The 20,109-nt window shown below is 39.6% G+C and overlaps 1 protein-coding gene across 1 annotated transcript in view; it reads left to right on the forward strand.

Annotated features, from left to right (window-relative positions):
* The window catches only part of Pde3a (phosphodiesterase 3A), a 255,491-nt gene extending 241,933 nt beyond the window's left edge, over positions 1-13,558 (forward strand). Inside the window, exon 16 of the mRNA XM_051173428.1 lies at positions 9,667-13,558. Coding sequence (XP_051029385.1) covers positions 9,667-9,908 — 242 coding nt within the window. The 3' untranslated portion in view covers positions 9,909-13,558. The remainder of the gene's footprint in view (positions 1-9,666) is intronic.
* The last annotated feature ends 6,551 nt before the right edge of the window (positions 13,559-20,109 follow it).

The raw sequence follows: 20,109 nt of genomic DNA on the forward strand, positions 1-20,109 counted from the left end.
AATATCCAATGCTATTCATCACCTTCCACTTTGTTTAACACAGCATGTCTTGTTCTTCATAGCTGCCTAAACCAGGCGAGACTGTCTCTACATCGTATCTATGCACAGTAGCATGGAGAATACACATTTTCTGGTACAGCATCAGCTTTAAGGAGATGATAGGATCCAAACTCAAGTGTTCACACTCCTACAGCAAACACCCACTGAGCCACCTTTGGAATTGAATCCAGGGAACTGAAACATTGTTTTTTCTCTCTCTCTAGTATTCTATTGTCTGTATTTCTATGATGTATATAAAAAGAATTTATTGATTTTAGGATTCAGAACTAGAACGTAAGACTTGAGATTCAAGAGTTATCTATTCATCTTTTAGTTTTTTTGTTTTTGTTTTTTTTTTTTTTTTTTTTTTTTTGGTTTGGTTTTTTTTTTTTTTTTTTTGCTTTGTTTCATGAAACATTCATGAAAAGTCTATGGGTTCCGTTATACATGGCTTTCAGTGATTAAGTAGCCCCGTTACACTGGAATTTAAAAGCTAATAATCAGATAGTGTAGTTTTAGATGTATGGCCTGTTTGTGCCCTGGTTTGTGTGTTTAGGAATGTGTGTCTGTGTGTGAGAAACGTGTATGCACATAAAGGTGTAAGTCCATGTGAGGATCATGGGTTAATTTCATCTTATTATTTGAGACAGGATTTCTCTGTGACTGTGAGCTCCAGGGATCACCTGCCTCCACTGCCCCTAACCTGTGAATATGGTGGGATTGCAGATGCTTGCCAATATCCTAGCTTTTTGTGTGGATGCTGGCAGTCAAGCCAGGGGCCTCATGCTTGTGTAGCAAACACTCCGTCCACTGGTCCATGTCTCCAGCGCCCTAAAATTATGACTTCAAAGCGCCTTTGCAATCCCCCAAATGATAAAGGTGTAGAGCTGTGACATTTAGTTAGACACCTCCTGATTTTAATAAAGAAGAAAATAAGATTGACAGCCAACCATAAGCAGCATGACAAGGTGGCAGAACCGTAGAAGGCACTCAGGTTTCTTTGTCTTTAACGCCATTGCCCTTGAGTTCTTTGTACTTTTCATTTCAGAATTCATATTGGCTGAGATGTTTGCTTTGATTTAGCCTGATCTTAGATTTCAGGGGGAAAATATTAAATAGCCACTGGTGAGTTCTTGAGTTTGTAAAACTTGGAGGTCTCCCAGGAAACAGAATAAAATGCTTCAGTGTGATGTTCTGAGCAGAGGGGGCTTTACCCCACCTCATAATTAAATCTGAAAGGTTCCTGGGGCGAGCTAAGAGGTTTCTAATGAAGTACTAAGCTGTGCTCAGAATCCAAGCAATGAAAGGCGCTTTGTTCCCTTTTCAAAAGGATCCAGCGCTGAATAATTTGGCTTCCAACACAGGCATGCTTCAGGCCACCTGCAGATTCTAATCGACGCAAATTTATTTGGTACAAACTTTCTTCTACGTCACTTGGTTCAAGCATAATTCCAGTGAGGTTTATTGCTAATGTTTAACAGCCATAAGAGATCAGCTGTTCTCCTGGGGCCTGCCCCAAAAGGAAAAGAGGGGAGAAATGGAGCTTTTGTTATCTTCTTCCCTGCAAATATGCACACTATGCACAGTAGGTAGCTTCCTCCCACCATGATTTAAACCTGTCCTGTGATTCATTTGCGGAAGCTGTAGACCCAGGGGCCCTCCTGTGGAGATGCTCAGTGGTTAGGACCACTTGCTGTTCTTACAAAGGACCGGGATTCAGTTCCCAACACCCACTTGGCAAGTCACCACCACTATTTGTAACTCCAGTTTCCAGAAATCAAATGTCCTCCTTTGCTTCTGCAGGCTTTGCTGGCACGTGGTGCACATACACTTAAACAGGCTTGCATGCATTCATATAAATAAAAAACAAATCAGTTATAAAAAGCAAATTCATGCTTAACCACCACCTCGGCAAAGCTACAGAGATCACACCACACCGCAGGTCTCATGTAAGAGACTTATGGGGAGGCATCAAAGGCCATCTGAGAGAGAGAGAACAGAGACAGACAATGAGAGACCAAGAGATTGGGCTGGTGCCAGGGACCTTTTAAAGAGTAGAACAGCTGTTGAAGACATGAGTGCTGACCCTGAGTCTCTGAGGGCAGGCTGGCTGAGCAACTGGATTCTAACATTCCTCCTGCTTGTTCATGAGAAAAGGCCAGGAAGTAGGAACCGGTGATAGTGAGGCAGGTGAGTAAAGAGCTAGGGGTGATGGTGAGGTATCATGCTCTTTGGACTACTTCTTGATGGCTAGGGGTGTTGATGGGTTTGAGGACCCGAGGAAGCAGGGATGCTGGCCAAGTCCTGGAAGAACAGGATGTTGTACTTGCCTTCCAGGCTCTGCAGGACCATCTGGGGCTATGAAGTACAGACAGTATCTGTGAAGCTGGGCCACCTGGGGCTAGCCGCTTTGAAGCTGTCTAGGATGCAGATTTTGAGGGAATATCTAAACCTGGCAGAATGATGGAACACACACACACACACACACACACACACACAAGTACGCATGCACATACGCACGTAGAGAGAGAGAGAGAGAGAGAGAGAGAGAGAGAGAGTAGGGGCAGAAGATAAACTTAAAGAATAATTAAGGAGTTTAGGAAGAAATGTTTTTTAGATGTAACTTTTAGGCCCATGATCCTGGTAGTTGGGGTAAGGGAGTCCCAAGACCAGGGAAAGGGGGAGATTCCCATCCGCTGGAATGAGCAGAATAGGCATTTGGGGAAAAAGACTGCTGATTGACAGTACTTATCTGGAGTCATTTTTGTATGTAAGAGGTGGGTCCGAGTCAATTCCCGGAAGCTTACAAGAGCTTTCTAAGTTTACAAAGAGATGAGTTTTAGATATGTTAGCATTACCACTGTTTGTAATCTGTACTGAAATCCACATTGTAGATAAGGTGGTAGACTCATGCCTTTGAGTAATAGTAGAAGCTTGGGGAATAAGTGATTTGGGGTTAAATGCATGAACACTCGTTCTTGTATCCTGAAGACTGGATGTCCATAGGCTAGACAGATGTTTTTAGAACAATGAGAAGCACTTTTAAGTCTATACTTAGAAGACAACAGGAGAGTTAAAATCTTGAGCATCTGACGATGATAATAGTAGTCAACACTTACTCACCAAAGCTAGATAAATAGCTTAACAGAACTCGTTGATTGCCAAAATTCTGAACTTTTGAAGTCTTGCAATAAGGATAGTGTAGAGAGAGAAACAAAATCTTTTATACCTTAAATCAATTTCTTATCACAACTCAAAATTTCAAGTCTTCAGACTTTTATAACTTGCATTTACACACCCTAAATCACCTTCTTGTCACAGCTTAAGCTCTCGTGTCCTCCGCCCTTTACAAATTTCACTTACATACTTTAGACCCGAAAACATTTTCTCAGGTTCTCACAGCTTAAGCTTCCATATCCTTAGACCTTACACCTCTTTTTTCTATCCATTCCTTCACCGACACACAGGTGGTTGGTTACCGGGAGCTGCCATTACAGAGGGAGTTCCTTTAAATAAAGGAATAGTAAAAAGTTGCGTTGACATCTCTTTTGTGAGTTTATCTCCTTTTAGAACCTGGTAGCAAGGTAAACTGTGTCTAGACCTAGTAGTAGGTAGGAAAGTGAGGCCCGTGGCCTAAGTTTTACACATGAAGAGAATTGAGAATACAGCCTTGGTTGCTGCTGTTATACTGACACAACTGCCACTAGCCCAGTCATCAATGCCATCAGAGATATGGGAAGGATACATTTTACCTTAGTTAGCAGGAAGTGTAGATCCAGCAGCTTCCAGATCTATTAAGAATGACAGAGACTTATCGGCTACCTGGGCAATCACTATGGGTTCCTCCACGGTTATTACAGGCAGAGGTCCAAAGGCAGCATCAGACTTTGGCTCTCAGGCCCAGAAGAACCAACAGACTTTCCCATGTAGGAGGGATTGGGAGGTGGGGGAGGGTTGCTACCAGGAGCTGATATGTGTCTCTATAAAGAGAAGCCCATTTTTACATTAATGCCATGTGCAACAGATTCTGAAGATTTTGAGGGACATTTATCTATTAAGTATACCCAGTTTGGTAACTTGCTTTAGGCTTAACTTTGAAAACATACAATTCCTGTAACTAATTACACTAGTACTTAGCATGACTACAAGTATAGTTCTGGACACATTAAAGAATCCAATCATTTATAAGGTGACTATTAGCTTGCATATCTTAATTACCCTTAACAGTTTGCAAGTTAGTGGTTTTTATAAGACTAGGAATTTAGATTCCAACCTTGTTAGGTTTAGCCCTATTAAAAAAAAATAACAATTTTAGAATTGAAGTTCCCTGCTACTGAAATAGAACTAGTAATCACAGATATAGAGAGAATGTTGAGTTTACTGACCATTTCATAGCACACCATTGCAGAAATTGCAACCTTTTGTATGGCTTAGTATATCCAAATAGCTAAAGCAAATGATGAAGAAGCTCAACTGTGGACCCTTAGGGATTTACAAATCTCATTTATCTATCAAGTATACCTTATTTATCACACATATGTTTTCTAGCAGCTTGGTATTAAACAGTTAGCAAAGACAAAAGCAGTTAGATAAGCATCTTAAATCAGCTTTTGTTAACCTGAATAGACCACTATAACCTTCAAATTTTATCATCATATGCAGTATGTTCTAAACCAGACTTGAATCACATATACAGCACTTTGTAGCAAATATTATCTTCATAAAAAATCCATATCAATCCAAAATATTTGGGAATTGTTGCTTCATTAGTCTAAAAGGTACAATGATAAATAGAGAACTTATTAGGGCTAAGAAGTTTTATAGTTTTGCTTTATGATACATGGTAATCTCAAGATGGTGAAGTCAGATGATATGCACTGATTAACCTTAGTAAAGATGATTGCCAGCCATGTGGTTGCTTTTATCCTGATGAGATCATCAGCCAAGAAGGAAGAGAGCCACATGATTGATATTTAAAACATCTGATTTCCTAGAAGGTCTCCATTTTTTTAAAATGAGAGTTGAACACAAGTTACACACATACACTTGCACACAAACATATTTCTACCTATACATTTTTATTTATAAACCTTTTGTTATGTCAGGCCCATGTTGGGTGTCATCTGTCAGTACAGCTGGCTAGTTCAGTTCATACCTGAGAAGGGGAATTTTATTGAAGAAAGAAACAGACAACTGACAGAAGATAGAGTGAGGAGGGCAACCAATGAATACTGGTATCCACCTACGTTTATTGCTCCAAGGTCTTATGTATGGCAACTAAAAATGGGGAAAAGGCAAAAGGACTTCCTTACCAATGACCTAAGGAACAAACAGATGTAATTACTTCCCTAATTCTCAAGATATTCAGCCACCACATCTTAGATTAAATATCTTGTTATCTGACCTTGAAGATTAAGACATTCAGTAACCACACTTAGATCAAGTACTCTGTTATCTAAACAAGACAGCCAGTGGCCACACCTTAGGCCAAACATCCTTCAGCAGCCACACCTTAGACCTTTAGGTCTTAAGCCTTTAAACTTGAAAGAGCGAAGATAGGCTTGAACTCTATGATCTTAAGTCAATATGGACTGGAGCTATTTCTATGGGTCCTGGCATTGTTATAAGTTTAAAGCCAAATTTTGTCGCAGATTTTGTAGACTTTAAATGATGCCCAATGAGTTTTCAAACCATGAGGCCGAGTTTACAGCATAATCTTAAGAGATCATTTTGAGAGCAGAGCAGAGCGACAAAAGGCTTGTAAGAATGGAAAGCAGGCAAAACGTGGAGCAGATGGAGCAAGCTAAAGTTGTGAGATGTCCATGGGCCAGTTTTCTGTGCCACAGGGGTTGTTAGGACTTGTGAGAATTTGGAAACCAACTTAGCCAATTTCTTGGCCATTGATCTTATCTGAGACTAGGCTGTTGTAATAGAATATGAGTCCCTGGAGGAAGAGATATTTGCAAAGCAGAGCGTTGTGCAGTTGTATTCCTACAAGCTCCAAGAGGGAGCTAAGAGCTAAAGCTGTAGGATGGCATACGGGAGCCAGAGACAGCCCGGAAGTGCAGGGGAAGAGGGAGCCAGGAAGTGTCTTAGTAGAGACACCCACGGGGATGCAGAAGGCTAGAGCTGAGAAAGTTGTCCACATGGCGAGAGCTCCAAACGATAGAAGCTGGCTCCACAAGCCAGAGAGACACTGTGACGTAGGACCCAGAGAGGAGGGTTAAGGGACAAGGAGGAACAACTAGGAACTAAAAAGCACAGGGCGCAGCTCCTAGGAGGAGGCGAGGAAATCCACAAACTACAAGCCCAGAAAGGCACAAAGAGACAGAATGGGTAGCTAGCTCTACGTGGGAAGAAGAAAGAACAGGAAAGAACCCAGATCTGCTGCAGGTGGGAAGGCAAGAGGGAGTTAGGACCGCAGGAGAAATCGGGCTGTCCAGGTGAGTGCAGCAGTAAGAGGCCTGTCAGGCTGCAGGAGCCAGAGAAGCGCAGGCGCCTGTGGAGGCACCGCAGGTCCCAGGGAAGCAGCAGCTGAAGAATCCCATTAGTCTGTAGAACTTAGTCAAAGTCACAAAGGCATGACCCGCGTGCATCCTTAGGAGAGTTAGATCAGCACCTGCGTTAAGAATGCTGGGAGTGCAGCTGTGCTGCTGGCCTGCTACTTTGCATGCCCCCCTCCTGCTACGCATTTGCACCTCCCACTTCGCAGCAAAGTTACGGACCTATCAATCAGCCTTAACTTAAAAGACCAGACATTTACAGAGTCTGGAAGACCCAGCAAAAACAAACAGGGCTTGGAAGAGGAGAAAGGGGAAATAAGAAACGGGGAATTTTTATTTCCTTGATTGCTGGCTTTAGCTGTAGAGTTCCCTAATAATGCCTGGATCTAGTTTTGCCTCTGGGCAAGCCATTTTGGTTGATTGTCTAAGGGGTTTTGCGGTCAGATTCAACTGCAAAAGGCAGGTAAATCCAGCAGTCTTGGAGTTTCTCCAAGATGCATCCCAAAGGGAAGCCAGGAGGTATGAGGTAGAGGGGAAGGTCCAAGGCCTGAAGTCCAAGGCAGCCCAAGGACTCAGGGGGACTGAATGAGGAAGACACATGCTGCTCTGTGGATTGTCAACACTAGACAGTGTCAGGGCTAAAAGACAGAGGGAGACATAGTGCTTGGTATCGGGACTGGGACTTTAGAGTGAAGCCAAAAATCAGAAAGAAAGAAAGAAAGAAAGAAAGAAAGAAAGGAAGGAAGGAAGGAAGGAAGGAAGGAAGGAAGGAAGGAAGGAAGGAAGAAAGAAGGAATGAAGGAAGGAAGGAAGGAAGGAAGGGGAAGGGAAAGGAAAGGAAAGGAGAAAGAAACAAAGAAAGAAAATGAAAAAGCTCAGAAATGAAGGCTTACCCAACAGAAATGAAATTGAAGAGAGTCAATCACAGCCTTAAAGCCTGTGACTAGGTGTACCGCCACCTCCAAGAATACCAGAGAATGGGCACTCAATGGGTTCTCTCTCAGATTCAGGGAAGCATTTACACTGACCATGTAACTAATGATGGCTGTTGAGGGAAGGGGGTGTAGGTGTCCTGTTACTGGGGGTCAGAGCCTGCCCGTGCTTTGGCAGCCATAAGAAGGCAAGTTCAGCCACCAATCTTTAAAAAGCCAATTTAAAAAGCCAGTTTAGGGCTGTGGTGGCCTAGCACATGAAAGCTCTCTGCAGGGACCCATGCAGGAAAAAAAAAAAAAAAAATCCAGATGTGGTGGTGGTGGTGGTAAGGCCTAGAATTTGTAATTCCCATTGAGAACAGAAAATCATTTGGAAGCTCCTGGCCAGTTAACCTAGAATGGGCAGCTCCCTCCTTTTCCCCTTACCCTCTTTTGTTCTTGCTTGTCTATCCTTTACTTTCCCTACCTCTCATCCGTTATCCTTTCCTTCTCCCTTCCCCTCCGATCTCTTACTCATCTCTTCACACCCCCCCCCCTTCTTCTTCCTTTTGGTTTAAAGACTGCCATGGTAAGGTCATTTAACATTAGATTCTAACATTTTAGGGCTACCGAACTAGAGATTGATGTGCACAATGTATTTCCAGTCACACCGATATGTTAGTACCTTCTTTCTCTGTGATCACCTTGTGAAAGGATGGTCCCATTTTGGAAGATGTTGCAAAGTACTAGAGAATTAATTTCTAATCAGGAGGTTTCTAAACTGAAAGTCCTAAGAGGAAGGAGACCAGGATCTTCAGGTGTGAGTAGGGGTGAGTCCCCTGTGTAAAATGCAGTCAAGCTAAGACCAACAGTGCCCTGGTTACTTTCTCATTGCTGTCGTAAAATACTCTAACAAACAAACAAACAACTCAGGGAGAATCAGTGTATTTTATCTCACAATTCCGGTTATAGTTCTTCCTTGTGGTAAGGTCCCATTGCCAGGGTCTGTAGAGTGCTGGTCATGTAGCATTCATAGTCAAGAATCAGAGAGTAATGAATCAGTGAGTGTGTGTTAGTGTTCACTTTCGCCTCTCATATGCATTCCAAGGTTCCTACACAGGGAATGGTGCCACTCATAGTGGGTGGGGCTTCCAACTATTACCCGCCCCCACAGATATGCCCAAAATCCCATCTCCCAGGTGATTTAAATTTCTGTGAAGCTAATAATTAACGCTAATTATCACAAATTATAAAGCTGTCTCTGTCACAAGTGTATCTCTGTCCCAAACACATTTACTCAGTTTTTCTTTCCTAAGTATACTTGCAGAGTATAAGTGCTTTGAAAGCAAATGTTGAGCCTAATCAATCTTGGTTTAACTACCCTGAAAACAAAAGAGTGGTTTCCTATTGGTCAATATCAGTTTGATTGATGAATTTATCTCATCAACAAATGATGACTACAGTAAGAACTTAAGTTTAAATTACTTTTATAACTCCGTGCCTATGTTACTATCCCCTGGCATTTATTTAATTTAATATTTGTACGTTTCTATGCAGTTCAAAAATAATTCAAAATAATTTAACCCAAGTCTTTTTTTTTGGCACATTTTACAATTATATCTTAGTGTTCTATGGTGCAAGAAATTCCTGCATCCTTTATAATAAAGCCATCTAAAGACTTACTATTTCTTCCACAAAGATGTCTATATATGGATCTCAAGAGATCTAGCATGGCTGGAACATCCCATGACCACTGGCAGCCTCCAGGTTCAGTGAGAGATGCTATCTTAAAGAATAAGTTGGAGAGTGATGGAGAAAGGCTTGTGTTTTGGGGTTCCAAGACAGTGGTTATCGCTCTATACTCTGAAAAGCTTGTGATGTTAACTTCCAACTTCCATCTGCACATCCATGTACACACATACCCCCCAAATATTTATAACAAAATAATGTAAGCTGAACCTGATGTGAACATTACTAAATATGAAATATTGTTCACATTTACTCAATAATAGTTTCTTGTCATGTGCCTTCTCTTTCCCATTCTAGAAAAGCTGCATTGTTAGCACGTGTGAAACAAGCTAGGTAGGTGGACAGGTAAATAGAAAGACAGATAATTGTCTCTTTGATACTTAACTCCTGATTATAATGCAAAAAGCAATAGCCTTCACAGGTGTAGCTCACAATAGTTCAATTTGATGGTCTGTGTTTTACAGGAAAGAAAACTTTCAAAAGGAAGAAAATCTACTGCCAAATAACACAGCACCTCCTGCAGAACCACACGATGTGGAAGAAAGTGATTGAAGAGGAACAGTGCTTAGCAGGTATAGAGAACCAGTCTCTGGACCAGGCTGCTGTGCCGCATTCCTCAGAACAGATCCAGGCTATCAAAGAGGAAGATGAAGAGAAGGGGAAGCCAAGAGCAGATGAGACCCCGGCTCCACAGCCAGACCTGTGACCACCGCGGGTAGAGCGAGCTGTGTTTGCAGACAGAATGACTTGTCCCAGACACTTTCCAAGCCAGCACAACACTTAGACACAACACTGTAGAACACCAGAAGATGGGCAAATGGCTAAAGCATTTGGGGAATTCTTCATGTTTTGTGTGTTTACTTTTATAGTAAGGGACAGCGCTGAAGACTCCAGCTCAAAGAAGCTTTCTTTCACTTTGCAACACCAGCGTCTATGGGTCGTTTATAAGGAAGACATATATGTGTGTGTGTGTATAAATTCCCACATAGGCTCATGTAAGACTTATAGTCACGTGTAACACATGCACACTGATAGCCTGGATGCCTGACTCCACAAGGTAGTAACAGTCATCTTAGGATATATAGAGGTCACTGTGACATAAGAAATCACAAAGAGCAAGAAGTCACGAGAAGTGCAGCTTAGCAAGGAAACAAATGTAGGCTCGAGAGTGACAAGCTTTTGTTCTCCCTACTGAGGGGAGAACGTTACCCAGCACTGTTGGAATTCCAATGCATCCTGCCAACTGTCTCTGTGTGTGTGTGTGTGTGTGTACGTACGCGCGCATGTCTGTATGCATGAGACTGAAGAGAGATATGTTTGTATACATGTGTGTAAAGGGAGATGTTTGTGATTTTAGTTGTTCATAGAATATCTGTAGCAGGTGACAAAGTACATGTGAACATACAGAAGGAATTTCTTTCTGGAGTGTCTTTGAATGGCAGCCCTCCTCCATTTCGCTTCCACAAATTCTTTCTCAGAGGGTGGGCTTGTGTGGGCCACATGATTGGCACCACTGCTACTTGCCACTTGGAGGCGCTCCACCACCAGCCTCACACTCACAAGACTGAGGCTTTCTGGTCTACCCGCCTAATGAATGTATAAGGGGTGTATGTGAGTACACATGTCACTTACCAATGATCAAATAGCCATGGAAAGGGATGGCGTTCTTTAGTGGTGAACACCCAAGAGGAGCTGACATCAGCTCCTCATCAGGTAAGAGTTCTAAAAGGGTGCTGGGAAAGGCCCAGGAAATTGCCTTTAGTGATAATACCCTGTGTCTTCTCAATTTGCTGCAAGGTATGTTGTAGTATAAAAGAAAGTAAAAAAAAAAAACTCACCATGGGTTTTATACCAAGAGACGAAGGTGAAATGCCAGCTTATGGTTTGAAAGTTAGCCTGGGGGAAGCTGACCTTTGGCAACTGTTGAAGATTGTTTGCTCTGACATTGCCTCTTGTGGTCTTCCATACACTGTGTGATTGGCATAGCATGGCTTTGCAGCCTGGTCTGTGGTCATGCTCCTTTTTGAAGGGAAGGTTATAAGGAGGTTGATTATTGTTTGTGGCTAGGCCATTGAAAGCTGTTTGAGTTGTTTTGTTTTGTTTTCTACACTTGTTTATGCTGTGAGCCAAACCTCTATTTAAAAAGTTGATACTCACTTTCAATATTTTATTGGATATTATTACGTATGTCATGACTAGTTATCGTGATGTAAATATAATGTTTTTTTGTTTCTGTAGATAGTAAACTTTTTTAAGAAAAAAAGGGGGGAAGGGAAACATTTTATAGTTATATTTTAATCACCATCTTATACATTGTAGCTATCTCCAAGCTCAGGAGCTGGGTGAGGGTTCATTGTGGAGTCTGAGGGCCATCTGGCATCAACCTACTCTAGTTTGAGTCATGATCTGATGCAGCTGTTTTGCTGTTGAATTAAGGCATTGCAAAGACAACAGCCTTTGATAACTGACTTAGTTTGAAGCCTTTCCCTCCATGATGAAAGCCTTTCTTAACTCAATTCCAATGTGTCTCGCTGGGCTTTGTTGCTTGTAGCTCCCAGTTAAGTTCTGGGTCCACAGACTTCCACTTGCCTTAGCCTCCAGGACCTGTGCATTGATTTCTGCCCTTTCACATCCTTGATTGCTTTACATTAGAAACCCCTGTCCTTTGTCTCCCATACATGGGTAGTATACCCTTCCCTTCAAAAACATGATTTAATGGTAACTCACAGCATATTTTTTTCAAAACAGACAAAGATGAAGTCAAATATTTCAAGACAGATTTTCTATTTAATAGCACAATGCAAAAAGGATTGAAAAGATTAAGGCTTCATCCAAACAAGTAGAATATGTTTCAGTTAACTAACCCTGAGTTAATACCAGGTCTTCAGCATTTAGCAAGTCCTGAATCATTTCTTCTTTCTTCGTTGTGTTTGTGTTTCTCTATAAATCTACCTAGAAGCAAGAACCCCTCTTTGGTGAGGCTACCCTTCCCCTGCAATAAAAAATGATAGACAAAACACTTACATTCATAGCTTTCATATCTACTCAGTTCTCATCTCCATCTCCCGATGATATATGTCTATGAAGTACATATAAATAGTCAAACAAGCTAGGGATGAAGTGAGTGGATTGGCAAGTCCATCGCAGATATATATGCCGTTTGAATAAAGCCACAGAATCTGAGCAGGAGCCAGGCTGGTTCCATCATTGGTGGAACACATTGGTGTGTGTGTGTGTGTGTGTGTGTGTGTGCGTGTCAGAAAACTGCCTAGTTTTGCTTATTTTAAGGTACATGAAGCAACAGGATAATGACCAAAGCAATCTTAACCTATTTGTTCCAGAATTATACTCATTCATCCAGGCAGATTATTATTATTATTTGTCTTAGCAAACAAGTTGTCATTCTACTCAAACCAAAAGGCAACAAGCTGAAAAGCATGGAGACCTGCCAAGCACGCGATCTAAAGACCCACCCTGATAAATCTCAAAGGCTACCAAGCAACATCTAAAGTGTTTACACCAAATGATGTTGTTCAGCTTCGTGGTGACAGCAATCTACTGTCTTCACCTCCAACTTCAGAGTCAACTTCCCGTGGTGCCAATGTGTCCCATGTGATTTACTACAGATTTATATGAACCTATACAGGTGCCATTCGATAAACTCAGGTCTCCCAGTAGAGGGGTTTCTACCCACTTAGGGAGAGGATAGTTTTATAGACAGCCTAGCACATCAATGGTAGGAGAAATTGGAACCAGCTGCTCTCTGTGGAATAAAAACAGAAGCGCACACTGCATGTTATCCATGTCGTTTTCAGCGTACTAATTGAGTATCTTTATTGTGATCAGTTGGCCTTTTGAATACTGTTTCCTTAGTAGTAATACCACTTTTGCTGTTTTAATTATCTATAAGAAAAAAAATGTTCATATTTATGTAAGACCTGGTTTTGTTATCAGTAGGAGATGAGCTCAGTGGTTCTGCATTTTCTCTAGTTGTCCTCATCAGGCGTTGAGGAAATGGTCTCCTGTGGGAGAAAGTTTCAGCTTCCTACTATCAAGATCCCCTGTTCTGTCCCATTTGGGTTTTACTCCAGAACAAACATTAACCATTGCCGTCCCAGTAACGCTAAGGAGAAGAACTGAATACCCCTGCCGACTGTTTAGTAGATGTATATATTTGCAATTTCCCTGTGTCCTCTGCCTTTCTTTCCCAGAGAACTTTCTTGAAGGTAAAAGCTGTGCAAAAGGCGTGAGACTCAGGCCTATTCTTTGTTTAAATGATGGAAAAGTATAAATTATTTTCTAAATAATAAAAATATGAAAATTATCATTGTAAATAAAGTCTAAACCTTGAAATGACTTCTTTATAAAAGTGAAGTATTTGTGTGGTGAACAATTCCTGAACAATGGGAAATTAATAATCCAGAAGTCCTGTCTAATCTGCTTTGGGACACACTCGTGGTGCTTCTATGAAGCAGGGACCTCCACTGTCCTCTCTTAGGGTAGCTCTTAGAAGCATAGCAAAAACCATGCATGAGGAGGGCTTTCTCTCCTTCCAAATCCTGATTCCCGTTCGATTCCTGTCTTGATTTTTGTGCCATTAGGAGTTTAAATGCCTTTTTCAAGTATCCAAAGGTTATAGTAAGAGAGTTCTGTGATCTACAAACTAAACGAAGACTCTTCTTGACTCTTGAGGTCCTAATATGTGTAGGGGGGGTGGGGGGATAAAACAACAAAAAATTGCACATCAGTAATTTAGATAACTAAATGCCACAATAACCATGTGCTTTGAAACTGAATTCCTTTTCTGGCATCCTTATGCCGCCTGAGCAATGAAATACTACAGGATCCTTGTTCTAGGTCATTCACTTCTTTCGTGGATTTGTAAAGGAAAACTATGAATTTGTCGATCCTGCTGCATTTTAAAGTTTTACCCAAGCAAATTCAAAATGAGGACAGAGAAAACAACTCACCATTTCAAACAGAAGAGATCTCAGAATTAAACTACTCTTGGAATGTCTAACCAAGGTCAAATCCATCAGTTTGCGGTCCTGTATCCATATCACGTCAATTGGTCCTCCAGCAAATTCTCAGATACGTATTGAAAATTAAATTAGGAGTGAATTAATCACTTCTATTATCAGTCCCTGGCTGAACTAAACCATACACTATGGTCTGGGTAGTTTGAACTGAGCTTTTTATGAGTATTTGTATGTGTCACATGAGGGTACCATGGTTAGAGAATAAGGACAGACTAGTACGCGTTATGCAATTATGTGGAATGGATACTAATAGTCCATGTCACTACCTTACACATTGCATGTGTTGAAATGATGTTAATTTTGCATTACTTAATACTGGGTAGTGTTTTGTTTTGCCTCACCTAAGAATTGGTCTTTATACTCACACCAGTAGATTACCCTAACAACTGGTTAGTTGTCATGACTAATATATCTGACCTATGTGGGAATAATTTAAATATGTCTGCAGATGCAAAAATGAAGTTGGCGGAACCCAATCTGCTTCCTTAATATTGATCCTTGAGTTTTTTTTAATGTAGAAAAGACCATCAGTATACAGATAGTGTACTTTTGAGCTGGGTTGAAGTCTCCGCATTTCTTAGCATCATGTGTTGGCATCTTAGGTGTGTGCCTGATGGGGTAAGCCTTCTCTTACAGGTAAATGTTCTGTGTGGCCATGTTCAGCCTAGAGTCCTTGCTCTGCATTAAGAGGTGGCTCTTTAATTATGAAAACTAGCAAAAAGTAATGTTAAATCTCTGTGTGTCAATACTGACAGAAGTACTTATTGATTTGTTTTCTTGAACCACCACTTTTGTAAGTTGTTTTTTTTTTTTTTTAAGATTAAAATTAAATCCATGAACCACTGCTTCTTGGTACCAAAATGCTCACAGTTTGACATAGCCAAGACTAATATCATGAAAGAGAAAACTTGCAGGATTGAATGTTTTCCTAATGCTCTCAAGAGAAAAATGCTTTATAGAGGGATCAATAAGTGCATAAATGCATTTACAGGGGATCTGACACTCTCTTCTGGCCTCTGTGGGCACTGCCTATACATAGTGCACACACATTCAGGTCAAACACCTCTCTACATGAAACATATTTATACAAAAAGTGCCCAAGTTACAGTTGAAGTTCCTCTAAGTTAATCAAAAGAAAATATCATCCAGTAATTTATCACTATACATTAAAAATGATAGTAATTTATCACTATACATTAAAAATGATTACCATAGATCTTATTAACCCAATTCTAATAAAGTCAAAAATCAAATTCTTCAACACTAAGGAAATTAAATATTATTCATTTTAGTTTTCACAGATGAAAAGCTGACCTTGTGTTAACCACCCTACTGTATTCATCCATCATTTTAAACCAAATGGTAGAGTAATGTATGAGTTCCTTTATAGGAAAGTAACAGGAACATGTTTTGTAAACTTTAAATTTTACAGTTTTATCGGGTTTGCTTCATTAAATTGAGACAAACTATTGCAGGAATTTCTCCCTTCTTAACAACAGGAAGAAAAAAAAAAAAGTCTGGCTCAAAGGAGAAAACAAGGATTTTCTCAGAAATTTTTACTTCTTTGAATCAGTATTAGCAAAGAGAGTGCAATCAGAAATGCTTTTCTCTTGGAACAGAGAAAGGAATGTTTTTGGTGCCTGGGTCCAAGTCACCCTCCATCCCATTTCTACAATGAAACCCATGGTACAAAGAAGCAGATAACAGGACCACATAAAACCCTCAATACACTGCCAGACCCTTGTCCAACCTTCTCCCAAATCAACTTAATTATTTGCTCTGGAGTGAAATGACCTTGAGGGTCGATGATTCCTCCCTGACTCTGCTTACCATGACAAGCACTTATACCCATTGCCGAGTGTGAATCATTGATGATCAAGAGCATCTACTGCTGTAGAGAAGGAGCTTTGTCCCCAGTAATGACATTCCTTTGATATAGGAAAATATTCAGATGTTATGTGAAATCAACAACAACTATTTTAAATTGTCCTATTTGTATATATAACTTGCTGGTGAATAAGGGTCCTACCACCTTTTAAAACTTTCAATTGGTTATTTTTGTAGTTCAGAACAAACCTCCATTATATCAGATATTTCACTCTAGCCATTTATAAACATATTCTGGAATTATACTGTTGCTGCCATTTTAAAAAATAACCCTAACATATCTATATATTACATGTTAATGGAGGGGGTGTTCAATAACTTTTAATATATATTTATTCACTAATCACTAATTTTGAATACTCTATAAAATATTTGCATGGGTTTTTTAACATATTTTATTTGCTTGGTTTTGCATTTGTGAGTGTCAGTTGACTGCATGTATTCTCACAGTAGGACATAGTTTTTGCACCAGAGAGGCTGATCTGTTAGCCAACAAGCACTGGAAATATCTCTGAATACACACAGTCCCTTGGACTCCTTTATGGAGATTTTTATCCAGCTAATCACATAATGCAAATTGGTGCTTTTACACATATTATGTGCTCTCGATGCAAAATCATGGAAGAGTCTCTTACCTTTCTGTAATGATGTTAGAAACTTTAATCTGAATCCAATGGGTAAACATTTCTTCTTGTAGAAAATGCATTCTGATTCTTGATTGAGAGGTTGATTTGATCTGTTGTTGCGCTGTGAAAAGAAAAAAGCATTGTGTGGTTCTCTATAGCAGATTCTAAGTATTCGACCTGAGTAATAATATTTCCAACCTAAAGGAGGACAGGAGTGGTTTAATTTGGTGTTCCTAAAATTGTCCATTATTTTCAAATGACTGATGTGATTGTGGTGGGGTTATCATCCATAAATTACAGTTTTTTACAATTCTTTCCTTAGCACACTCAGCCTGAATATGTTCATTAATTAGTATCTTTGCCAAGTTTATCCATTTTTAGAAACACAAACACTTGGAGCTTAAGTGATTGTTTTGCATTTGAAATCAATTTGATCTTGCCACTTGTATCTTGCACTTAATGTATGTAGCAATATTTAGTCTCATTCCACCACAAGTATGTGTTAAGTGACATAGTTAATAGCTGATAAAAGTTTTGTAAAAAAAGTAGGATCTGTACAGAAAGAAACTTAGATAAATTATATTTATTTTTAATGTTTTTTTAGCTTAGAGACTATATTGATACTCTCTTTTGCCAGAATTACTGGAAGTGCCTCTTGGTTTTATATATTTACATACATATTCAAAATTATTCAAATTGTGTCATAGATCATCAATATATATGCTACAATGTGAACATGATTGTATTATATAAAAGTGACTCTGTGGTATCATTCTTGATGTAGTTATTTGTGCATCCCAAGTACTCCAGTCTTCTTATATCCAACCACAAGGGCATAGCATCCCATGCTCTTTAGTAAGACATGCACTCACTGTGTTAGAAGTTCCACAGATTCTTGGTGGGTGTTGAATTCCCATGGCAACGTCTCCATCACTGTTGCTAATGAATTCTTAGTCATTGTCATCACCTAACTTTTTAACACTAAGCTGTATTTTTTCCTAAATCAAATTCTGTCAACCCAAAATACCCAGTTTCAAGCATTGAGATTCAGAATAATATGCAATCAAATGATTTTGCTTATGCTATAAATAGTTCTATGAATACTGGATATACAAAATGGAGCATGGTAATTATACATACACAGAATTTAGGATTTTCCCCAAAATTCTTAGTCTACTTATGAGGGTTTCCATTGAGTTTTGTAATTGTATTATTGAGCTATAGACCAAAAACTTCATATTGGCTTTACCTGGCATAGTTCTAAACATGCAGCACTTGCATTGGAGCTAGTCTAAAGCAGGCCAGAATTTCATAATGGATACACAACCGAAAAAAGGATCTATGTGCCCACATCACATTGTCAACACAAACAATGCAAAAACAGAATGTCTCCCATCAAACCCACTAATCCTATAGAAATGTTCTCTAATAAAGCTTGCCTAAATAAGCCTCAGGACATAGAACTTAGAAGATCAATCATAAATTTTATGAAAGAAGTCAATGAGTATTAAAAAGACACCCAAACCCACACCTTATTAAACTTCTTTAACAAATGCCTGAATGATGTCCAAAAAATACAAATATGCAGAAAAAGGTTGAATAAAATGATGATTAGAAATTTGAGACGTGAACTTAGTAAAGAGAAATATTAAAAGAGAACTCAAACTGAAATAAAGATAGATTTGAAAAATTCAACAAAACTCGATGGAAAGCCTTATAAGTAGACTAAGATAGAATTTTTGGGCTCAAAGATAAAGATAGGAAGACTACAACAGACACCAAAGAAATTAAATACTAGTGAGTAATTTACTAATTCCATTAAGGAAAGTCTAAAAGAAATGACTGGTTTCTAGATCCATCCAAACCACAAAAGTTAAAGCAATAAGAAATCGACAACCAAATGGAATTATAACAAAGGAGAAATTTGAAACTGTAATAAAAGGCCTTCCACTGAGAAAGAGAGAGAGAGAGAGAGACAGACAGACAGACAGACAGACAGACATACAGAGAAAGAGAGACAGAGAATATCTCAGACCCAGATGGAATCACAGTGGAATACTACTGGACTTTCAAAGAAGATCTACAGCCATTACTCTTAAATTATTCAAAAGAATGGAAACAGAAAACTATGCTCAAACTCCATCTATGAAGCCAGTATTATTCTAGTACCCAACACAGGTAATGACACACACACAGCAAGAGAAAACTACAGGCCAATACCCCTAATGAACATAGATTGAAAAAATCCTCACTAAAATGCTCAAAATTCATACACAGGTATATATAAAAAAGATTATGCACCATGACCAAATTGGCTTTATCTGGAGATGCAGGGATGTTTCAACATATGTAAGTCAAGAAATGTAATAAATCACATCAATGGACTTAAAACAAAAATCACAAGGCATTTCAATAGAAAAAGAGAAAAGCCTTTGACATCCTGATAAAAGTCCTAGAGAGTAGGACCAGGGGCGACATATGTATGAGAAACCTACAAACTATCATTTGAAGTGCAGAAAATGTTGGAGCAATCCTAATGAAAAGAACGATGTTTAAAAAGTTCCAGATTTCAAGATCTACTACATAGCCAGAACAATTAAAACAGTATAGTACTGGCACAAAAATAGACGTAGATCAGTAGAACAGAAGACTCAAACATAAATACAAAAACCACAGCTATCTGGTATTTGATAACGATACCCAAAACACAAAGTAGGTGAAAGACGGCATCTTTAAGAAATGGTGCTGGAAAAACTACCTGTCCACATGCGGTAGAATGAAATGTGACCTACATCTATCGCCTTACACAAAAACTAACTCCAAGTGGATCAAACCCTTAAGTATGTAGCAGTAGTGGTAGTAATTTCATGAGACTAGGTCTCGCATATTTGAGGCTAGCCTCAAACTCACTATGTAGCTGAGGATGACCCAGAGCCTCCCATTGGTTCCACCTCCCAGCTTCTGGATTAGAGAAATGCACCACCACAACCTGTTTATGAGATGCTACAGCTCAAACCCGGGGCTTTACACATGTAAGGCAAGCATTCAACAACCAAGCTTGTATAGGTCCATGTGAGCTGAATAAACCGACACCATGTCTTCATTTTAAGATCTCTATTCTTAAAGACATATATAGAGCCACTCCAGGTGTGATAGGATATATTTACAGCTCCCATGAATTAGGGCACCATTATTTGGGGAATTATCATTCTGTGTTCAACCAATCAAAGTAAGGGAAAGAATAAGAGAAGAACACCTTGTTTCATCATGCCCACGAGGAAATTGGTGGTTCAATACAGAAGGTAGAAAAGGTAGCAATTTACTGAATGACTGGAAAGTTGAGTGCAAACATTGC

Source organism: Phodopus roborovskii, unplaced genomic scaffold (genome assembly GCF_943737965.1).
Source record: "Phodopus roborovskii unplaced genomic scaffold, PHOROB, whole genome shotgun sequence".
NCBI classification, from domain to species: Eukaryota; Metazoa; Chordata; class Mammalia; order Rodentia; family Cricetidae; genus Phodopus; species Phodopus roborovskii.